The sequence below is a fragment of the Grammomys surdaster genome, unplaced genomic scaffold (genome assembly GCF_004785775.1).
Source record: "Grammomys surdaster isolate TR1022 unplaced genomic scaffold, NIH_TR_1.0 317, whole genome shotgun sequence".
In the NCBI taxonomy this organism is placed as follows: domain Eukaryota; kingdom Metazoa; phylum Chordata; class Mammalia; order Rodentia; family Muridae; genus Grammomys; species Grammomys surdaster.
The window spans coordinates 277,271-287,039 of record NW_021604736.1 but is presented as its reverse complement, the minus strand read 5'-3'; the positions used below and the strand labels follow the sequence as shown (position 1 = coordinate 287,039).

The 9,769-nt window shown below is 46.2% G+C and overlaps 1 protein-coding gene across 6 annotated transcripts in view; it reads right to left on the bottom strand.

Moving 5' to 3' along the window:
• LOC114629825 (protocadherin gamma-C4) overlaps positions 1-9,769 on the bottom strand; it is a 122,204-nt gene that overhangs the window by 82,325 nt on the left and 30,110 nt on the right. Inside the window, exon 1 of one of the 6 annotated variants that reach the window (XM_028777940.1) lies at positions 4,774-7,191. The exons of 4 other annotated variants lie outside the window; for them this stretch is intronic. In XM_028777940.1, coding sequence (XP_028633773.1) covers positions 4,774-7,191 — 2,418 coding nt within the window. Of the gene's footprint in view, positions 1-296; positions 3,322-4,773; positions 7,192-9,769 lie in introns of those variants that run through there. One more of the 6 variants, XM_028777939.1, reaches the window with a different exon arrangement.

Sequence of the window (9,769 nt, the reverse complement as noted above, 5' to 3'; positions counted from 1 at the left end):
AAAACAGTGATACCCACAAATTTGACCTACATTTCTCCTAGGAACTTAAAGCTCCTAAAATAGAGTCCAGCGCGGTGGCCCACACCCTTAATCCCAGTACTTGTGAAGCAGAGGCAGGTGGATCTCTATCAATTCTAGGCCCTCTTGGTCTACATGGCTAATTCCAGAACAACCAGGACTACATAGAGAGACCCTGTCTCAAACAAAACAAAACAAAACAAACCATCCATTAAAATAGCAGCTCTATATAGGGGTACATTGGAGTGCCAGAATATAAAAAGCATAATATTAAATACCTGGTTAAAGGTCTTCTCGTCTGCTTCAACACTAGGAGTTAAAATGCTAGCCAACAGTGCTGAGGAGTTATCTTTGTTGAGAATATCTTGTGCGGCTGGACAATCTCCAACGGATGTGAGAAAATTAAATTCTGGCTTAAGTTGATCTCCTGGCACACACAGATTATAGGCATAGGGCAATGTTCCCTCGCTGTAGTTGGGTGGAAGTACTGGTCTTGACTTGGAACCAAGAACCGACCCAAAGCAACCAGTGGATGAAGGACTGGACGACTGTCGCAGGCGCAAAGCAATGGCGAAAATTACTGCGAGAAGGAAAAGCACTGAGACCAGGGCCAAGGCCACCACCAGGTAAAACTGAAGCTCACTCTGAGGGTCGGAGGGGATGGGATGATCGACAAGGTCTGGCAACGCTTCTTGTAGGCTGTCTGCAAAAACTAGGAGCAGTGTAGCAGTAGCAGATAGGGGTGGCTGTCCACTGTCACGCACAACGACCAGAAGGCGCTGACGAGCTGCATCTTTGTCGCCCAAAGCACGCGCTGTGCGCACCTCGCCCGTGCGCAGCCCCAGGCTGAAGAGCCCAGGGTCGCTGGCCTGCAGCACATGGTAAGACAGCCAGGCATTGTATCCTGAGTCTGCGTCCACAGCCACCACCTTGGTGACCAGATATCCAGGCTCAGCGGCGCGTGGCACCATGTCGAAAAGCGCAGAGCCGTCGGGCTCGAGAGCGGGATAGAGCACGCGTGGAGCATTGTCATTGAGGTCGCCCACCAGCACGAGCATGCTCACGTTGGCACTGAGCGCGGGCGATCCGTGGTCGCGCGCCTGCAGTGTCAGCTGGAAGGAGCGCAGCTGCTCGTGGTCAAAGGCGCGCTGCGCATACACCACTCCACTGTCCTGGTTCACGGACACAAAGGACGACAGCACTTTTGGTTCTAGGTCGCTGGCTATGATGGAGTAGGAGACGAGGCCATTGGATCCCACATCTGGATCCCATGCTCTGACTTGGGTTATGGAGGTACCGGGCTGGTTGTTTTCTGGTACGTTTATCAGGTAGGCCTGTTGCTGGAAAACAGGTGCATTGTCGTTGACGTCAGCGACGTTCAGAGTGATTGTTGTGCTGGAGGAAAGGGGCGGCTTGCCCCTATCTGTGGCTGTGATAGTGACGTTGTACCCTGGGGTCTGTTCCCGGTCTAGGATGCTATCTGTTACTAACTTGTAGTAATTATTGGAGGAAGAATGAATCTTGAATGGATTGTTTCCGCTTAAACTGCAAGTGACTTCTGCATTTTCCCCAGAATCTCGATCTCGTACCTTGAAGAGGGCCACAACCGTTCCAGAAGGGGAATCCTCCAAAATCTGGTCGGAGAGAGAAGTGACCATTATTTCTGGACGGTTGTCGTTCTCATCTAGAACCTCTATAATTACTTTACACTGTGAAGAAAGAGATCCTCGGTCTTTTGCCTCCACACCAATCGTATATCGTTCTACTTCTTCAAAATCCAATGACTGTAGAGTTATAATATCTCCTGTTATGGGATCCAGAGAGAACTCTCGCTGGGCTTTGTCAGTCACACCCAGGAAGGAATATGTGAACTCTGCATTGATGCCCTCGTCTTGATCCGTGGCCCTCAGCCTTAGGACAGTCGTCCCTGGAGGCAAGTCTTCTCGAAGGCGGACTCTGTACACTTCTTGGCTGAACACTGGGGGGTTATCGTTGGCGTCCATCACTCGGATTCGGAGCTGGGTGGTACCAGTACGGGGGTGGTCCCCACCATCTACAGCTGTAAGCACCAGGTGGTGTGTGCTCTCTGCTTCTCGGTCCAGCATCTTTTGCAATTCTAATTCTGGGTATTTGCCACCATCAGGATTGTCTTTCACCAATAATGAGAAATACTCATTAGGACTTAGCTGGTATTTACTAAGAGAGTTCACACCGATATCAGGATCATTTGCCGACTCCAGAATTGTTCTCGCCCCTGGACTGACGGATTCACTTATCTCTAGGTTTATTTCATCTTTTGGAAATTGAGGAGCGTGATCATTAACATCCTCAATCTCCACAACGACATGAAAAATATTCAAAGGGTTTTCCAGCACGGCTTCCAACTGCAGCTCACACCTTCTCCTCCCTTTGCATATCTGCTCGCGGTCTATGCGGTCCTTCACCAGTAAGTCCCCGCTCTCCGAATCCACGCTGAAGTGCAGCTTCTCAGCGCTAACCCGCAGCTTCCTAGCCGACACTTCTAGGACACTGAGCCCCAGATCCTTGGCGAGATTCCCCACCACCGACCCGCGGTCCAGCTCCTCGGGGATGGAGTAGCGGACCGGCTGGCCCAGCGCGGGACAGAACAAAGGCAGCAGCAGGGTAAACAGTACCTGCGGGCGGCCGGGGCGCTGCCTCTGTGCGCTGCTCCATCCCATTGCTGGCTGGAGTTCTCTGTAGGTCTTCGGATCTTCACAGTAGGAGAGAGTGCAGTCTACCGGGGTGGAGGTCGGTTTGGTCCCGGACAGCGGGACCCCAGTTTGGGACCGGGAATCGGTGTCTTAGTATGTATGACTGAGTGTTCCCCTTGGTGTGTATTTGTTTCAAGCGCAGGAAAATGCTGCTTAGAGACTGAGGGATCCCGGGCATTAGAGCTTGCTCTGCACTGGCCGACAGCGGCGCCCAGAGGCTCTGAGTGGAATTGCAGTTTGGCGTTTCAAATTTTGGGGGAATCTTTTATTTTCTATGAGCGCAAGTTGATAGCCAAAATATTTGAATTTTCTTTCTCATTGATTTTGTTTCCCTCGTGAAAAATCTTATTGAAAAGTATTGTTCTATATGTAAAAAAATTATACTCATTTTGGGTAGATTGAAAGTGTATTTTCTTCAAATTAAAAAGCATGAAAGAAAGCGAAGTCCCACAGGACCAATGGCCCACTGTTACCCAAGTCCGGCATCCAGAGGATATGACTATCTCTCTTTTTGAGGATAATTATCTTTTGTCATCAACTCTAGTTCTCGTTAGTTAAAAAGTAAATGCCTTCCACTCACATTTAGACACTGGAATGCAACCCTGACAGTATCCAAACATCCAGGATGTTCAGCGCTGCTCTCAAATTTTTAATAGAACATTTGCAATGTCAAAATAGTGCTACCAAAACTTGCACTTTTCCAAATAACAGAACTGAAATATGCACGTAATAGTGATTACTCTCGTGGGACAAAGATGTAGGACAATGGCTTCAGTGAATAAATAGTATGATAACTCCAGAGCCTCTACTTACCTTCCACGGATGTATGGCTAGCCAAATGTTGACACAAAAGTGTCAGGGTCTCAGGTGTATTTTGAGATTCTGTAGAGTACTCTGTATTCTAGTAACTTCTGTAGAGTAATAATTGAATCAAATGTATCACTATTTTTTAAACTAAATGTGCTCATCAAAACCTTCACCAATCATTTGTTTAGAAGAGTTTCATGTACATCTTTGCTTAAATTCAGATTTCCTGATGATCAGGTAATCCTTTCTTTGCTCTTAGCTCTTAGTTTGTTTTAAGGCTCTGTTACGGCACTTCCAAGATTCTGCTGGCTGAGTTTTCTTCTACATCAAAGAGAAATGTCCTCATCACGTGGTTGGCTTTTGTTCCTGGGAATGTGAGCAATGCTATCCACCCCTACCCATATTCACACTTCAGCCTTAGTTGATGTCATGTATAAATTTGAAGAAAAAAATACAAAGAGAGTGAAAATTCTCAATTTAACCTTGCATAAATTCTTGGAATAATCATTGGGCAAGAAAAGTGAAATTAAAAGGCTGTGTCTTTCATATAGTAAAATGCTACATAGTTATATGCAGACGGAATAATGCTGGGCTAATGGGCATGTGTATAGTTATAAAGACTCTAAGCACAAAGTTATAAATTGTTGGTTGAATATTAATGAAAAACTTCAAATATCTAAAAAGTATATTCAGTTATTGTTGGAAAAATGTAACTGCAAAGACATATTGCTTTGTCCATAAAGAACACCAATGAACAGCCTTGGATGTAGCTTGTGTGTCTGGTGAGGCCAATGCATTTGTTTCTGACATTTACCTAATTTTAACAGACTTGCCTTCAAAACAACCCTAGTTTCCTAAAGTAGTAGGGTTGGAGCATGTGGTCAGTGAGGACACATAAATCAACAGACACTTTCACATGAAGTTCCCGTTTAGGGACCGTCCATGTTGCACTCAGCAACGCAATAAAACACAAGGTTCTGCAAAAGCTACTCATACCACCTTAGGGCAACCTAGGTAATTTTCACCACAGTTTCCAATACAGTTTTAACTACGAGATTCTACTCTTTAATGTTTTAGCAAGAGGCAAGCGTCGCTGGAACCTGGAACCGAGAGAAGTGGTTTTAAAATAGAAATCTACTATTTCCAGCATTTGGGCTCAAGCCCAAAAGTAAATCTGATCGCAATTGTTTAAAGAAAAAGTAAAATCAGAACTCACTGGCACCAAAGGAGCATCTTCTACAGGACACTTGGAATCATCTAACAAAGATAAAGGATCTTTTTTCTCACAGCTCTCTTGGCTGATGAGCGTGTCTGCGTAGTTAGGCTGCGGGAAGATCAGATGACTCTTCCGCGAATCAGCAGTGAGGGAAACCTCGTGCGAATAGGTCTGCAAGAAAGCACGCACCCCGTCCACGCCTACATAGTGAGAGGCAGGCACGCCAGCCAATCCGTCTCTCGAAGACTGCAGCACGTGAGACTTGTGCCAGCGTCGAAGTTTGAGTGCCAACAACACAATGACAAAGGCGAGAAAAACACAGGAGACCGCTGCTACTGCCACTACTAGGTAGAGTGTGAGGCTGGAAGCCTCAGAGTCCTGTGGTGGTTCCAGGTTGCCCAAGTCTGCCAGAACATCAGGAATGCTGTCAGCTACTGCAACAGTCAAAGTGACAGTTGCGGAGAGAGGAGGCTGGCCGTGGTCCTGCACAGCCACCACTAGACTCTGCTTAAGAGCATCTCTCTCCATCAGGGCCCGCGCTGTGCGCACCTCACCCGTGTGCAGCCCTACCGTGAAGAGCCCTGGTTCGCTGGCCTTGAGTAAGCGATAGGACAGCCAGGCGTTCTGCCCTGAGTCTCTGTCCACTGCCACCACCTTCGTCACCAGATAGCCCAGCTCTGCTGAGCGGGGAGCAAGCTCTACTCCAGTGGAGCCGTCAGTGGGCATGGTGGGGTACAGGATTTCTGGGGAGTTGTCATTCTGATCCAGCACGAACAGGGTCAACGACACATTACTGTGGAGGGGAGGCTTTCCGCTGTCGCTAGCAGTCACCTGCACCTGCAGTTCACGAAACTGCTCATAGTCAAAGGACCAGAGAGCATACAGGATGCCAGTGTCTGAGTTGATGGATATGTAGGAAGAAAGTGGTGCTCCCTCAACGGTGTCTTCAGCCAGAGAGTAAACGATCTGGGCATTCTCTTTGCTGTCTGGATCGAGGGCAGTCACTGAGAAGATGGAGACGCCTCTGGGATTGTTCTCTGGGATGTAGGTGAAGTAGGATGTACGAGAGAAGGTAGGTGGGTTGTCGTTGATATCTGCCACTTGCAGAGTGAAATGAGCTTTGGTTGACAAAGGTGGATTTCCCCCATCAGTGGCTGTTACTGTGATGTTGTAAGAGGGTACCTGTTCCCTATCAAGGGCTCTTTGTGTCACTAGCCTATAGTAACTGTCAATGGACTTTTCTAATTTAAAGGGTAGATCCCCAGAGATGGAACAGGTTACTTCTCCATTCTGTCCAGAGTCTAAATCATGGACGTTTAAAAGGGCTATGACAGTTCCCACCGGCGAATCTTCTGTCACTGGACTGAAGAGCGATGTGATGGTCACCTCCGGACTGTTGTCATTTACATCTTCTACTGTAACCAGCACCTTCGCAGTTGCAAGATAGGCCCCTCCATCTTCAGCTTGGATTTCTAGTTCATAGAAACTCACTTCTTCATAATCTAGATTTTCAGATATTTTTATTTCCCCGGTATTTTTGTCTAGTTGGAATTTGGACAATTGTGTGTCCAGTGATTTTCGGAATGTGTATGTCACTTCTCCATTGGCGCCTTCGTCTTTGTCGGTGGCGGTTACCATTAGCAGCTGAGTGCCCACCGGCAGGTTCTCCGGAATGTTCACGCAGTATTCAGTCGACGTGAAGACTGGAGCATTGTCATTTGCATCAAAGACGGTCACAGTGATGAGGACAGTGCCTGATCTGGGAGGGTTTCCTCCATCAGAAGCCACGAGGACCAGGTGGTGAATCGCCTCTTCTTCACGATCTAGGGCGTGCTCCAGCACTAGCTCAGGGTACTTGACACCCTTAGCACCGCCCTGAACGACTAGGGAGAAGTGCTTATTGGGGCTGAGCTGGTAGCTCTTCAGAGAGTTCATGCCCACATCCGGATCAGTAGCTTCCGGGAGAGGAAAACGCGTTCCTGGGGCGACATTTTCATTAATTTTTACATCTAGAGTTTCTGCTTGGAATTTTGGCGCATTGTCATTGACATCCGTTACCTCGATCTCTATCCCGAAAAGTTTCACCCTATCTTCCACAAGGATGTTAAAGCTCACGACACAAGGCACGCTCTGAGCACACAGCTCCTCCCGGTCTATCCTGCCCGCGGTGACCAAGCTGCCGCCTCGCGGGTTCAGAGAGAAAAGCTGCGACCTACCTCTGGAGATGATGCGGACTCGGCGCTCCGCCAGCTCGCGGGGCTCCAGCCCCAGGTCCTTGGAGATGTTGCCCACGAAAGAGCCTTTCTCTAGTTCCTCAGGAACCGAGTAGCGGATCTGCCGGCCTGCGGACTCCCAGGGCATCCATAGGAAAAGGAGGATCAGTTTGGTGCGCTCAGAGAGATTCCTTTGAGCGGCCATTGTCTTCTGACTACGGAATTTTCTCAAAGCTCTTCCCGATCTGCCAGGCGCGCAGTGTGTTTCACCTGGTTCTTTTCTTCTTTCTGTGACCCCCGGAGTCTCCGGTAGCTGGAGCACTTTAAATTCCGGTGTGATTTTCGTTGCAGTCCAGGAGCCGGTTTGCGAGAATTGTGAGGCTTTAAGCTTTTGGACCCTGAGAATCCCAACTGAGCTCTGGTGGCTTTTTGCTCCTCGTAGGTGAACAGCGGCGCTCAGAGTCGGAAGAAGTTACTGCACCCACTACAATATTTCAGCAAATGCATTTTTCTGTTGAATTATCTTAATTACTTCAATATCCTTTGATTTTTCTGTTAATTTTTTTTGAGAGGGCACGAGATTGAAAGCAGGGTTTCACATATACGCAGATGAGAGCTCCAGCAGTGAGATGCATCAGAGCCCTTCTCAAGGTTTCTTATTGGGGAGTATAATAAACTAAATTGATAATATTTGCATCTTATTTCTAACAGAAGCACATCCACTTAAAACATAGTAATGTTTATTTTGTGTTGAAAATCTTACAACTTTGTTATTCATTAACATGGAGACAGGTGTATTTCTTTTGATAAAATTCACTTTGAAAGATTATTTTAGCTTTCTTTAATTTGATTGTTGTTTTGTTTAGAATCCTATAAGAGGCTGGCGAGACAGTCTACTAATCCTTAACATTTTTGAAAGATGTACCTTTTCTTATATAGGATTGTTTTTGAAAAATTAATTAGGCTATTTAGAAATGAACTCATCAAATAATTAGGAAGTAAAAGGAGCGAATCCTACAGCTGTGTTATAAATGGAAGACAAAGATGTACAAGCATTTTAGACACAAACCTGGAACAAAACCAAAGATCCAGTGATGTGATTTTTCAGTGTAGGAAATCAAACTATGTGAGGCAAGTGTCTACACTTGAGCGAAACCCCAACCCTGGTGCAGAGTTTTGAATAAGCACATTTTTATGCAAGTGTCCTATTTCATCAGATGATCATTGATACAAATATTAACATGTCTTCTCCTAGGCCGTTTACTGGGAAGAGTGAATAAGTGGACTTTTTTGTATGCATTTGGAGTTTAGCCTGCCCATGCATACCCAGAAGGAGCCACATGCTTACTTTATCATATTGAAGACAACTTCTTTGTGTTTCAGTCAGTATGTCACTCTTCAAATATTTTGTTATAGGTTTAAAGGCAGAGTATTGCCCCCTGAGCATTGGAATTCTAGGCAGGTACTGGCCAGACACAACCATAATTGTTTTTTCTTTAAATCACAAACATACTGAAAGCAAAAAGGCAAGAGGATCTTGCAGTTTTCTTAAACATCGTTTCTTTCGATGTACAGGGAGATGTTGAGGAAAGGCACAAAAGCACTTCTAAGAAAAAGGAAGGATAATACGATGGGGGAAAAAGTAGAAGGAGAATTAGAGAAGAAAGCCCCTCGAGGGCAGTTATATTGACTTTTGGGGACCAGAAAACCTTGGAAATATGAACAAAAGTTCAAGTCACCTCTCAAGAGAAGCATCTGAGCAGAAGCTGGGAGATTGTTCGTTGATGTCCCAGTCACCTCCCCAAGTGCTCACAGGTGGACAAAATAAGTCAAAGTGAGTGAGACTCCAAAAGGCGGCAGAAGTCATTTACAGCCAGTGGTTTTCTGGAAAGGAGCACCTGTTCTGACCAGCGTGCTCCAGCATTTTAGACATTGGAACATATAACTTAGATGCATAAATTCATTTAAGTAGGACGCTTGGATAGGTTATTCATTTATTTGATTAGACATCAAGATACTGCTTTAAAAACTGTTTTACGTGTATGAGCCTCTGGACCTCGTCTATGTGTATGCACCATGTGGGTGCCTGGGGACCAGGGAAGAGAGAAGGAGGTGTCAGATTTCCCTATCCCCTGGGTCCCATAGTGATGGATGGTTGTGAGACACTGTGTGGGTGCTGGGAACCCAATCCATATCCCCTGCAAGAGCAGCAAGTGCTCTTCACCCTCCCTTGACCCACCTCTCCAGCCACAAGACCTTTACTGCTATTGTTTGCCAACCAGAGCCTTACAAGACATCTCCAATTTGTTAACCTTTATTCTACCGAAGGAAAGATGAACTTATGAACGAAATGTTATCGTTCCACCATTGAGAAGACAAGGTGGTATGTAGTTAGTTACTGATTTTTTCAAATGTCAACCTAGATAAGAAAATTAATTTACTTTACCTGAAATAAGAGAAACTAAGATTATTAAAGAATAAAATGAAACTTACCGGTGTTAGAGTCTCAGGATGTGTCGTCAAATCATCCCCAAGGTGAAGCGGAATTAAGGCCCCAGGAGAACTATCACAAACGATTTCTTGAGAAGGCAAAGGTGCGCTACATTTCAGAAAATTTAACTCCGCCTTTCCCGTTTGCCCTACGCACAGATTATAGGAATAGGGTAGAGTGCCCTCGCTATAGTTGAGAGAAACCCCTGGTCTAGTCTTAGAACAAAGACCAGACTGAAAGCAGCCCCAGACAGAGGGGCTGGAGGAGTGTCGCAGTCGAAGTGCAATGGCTA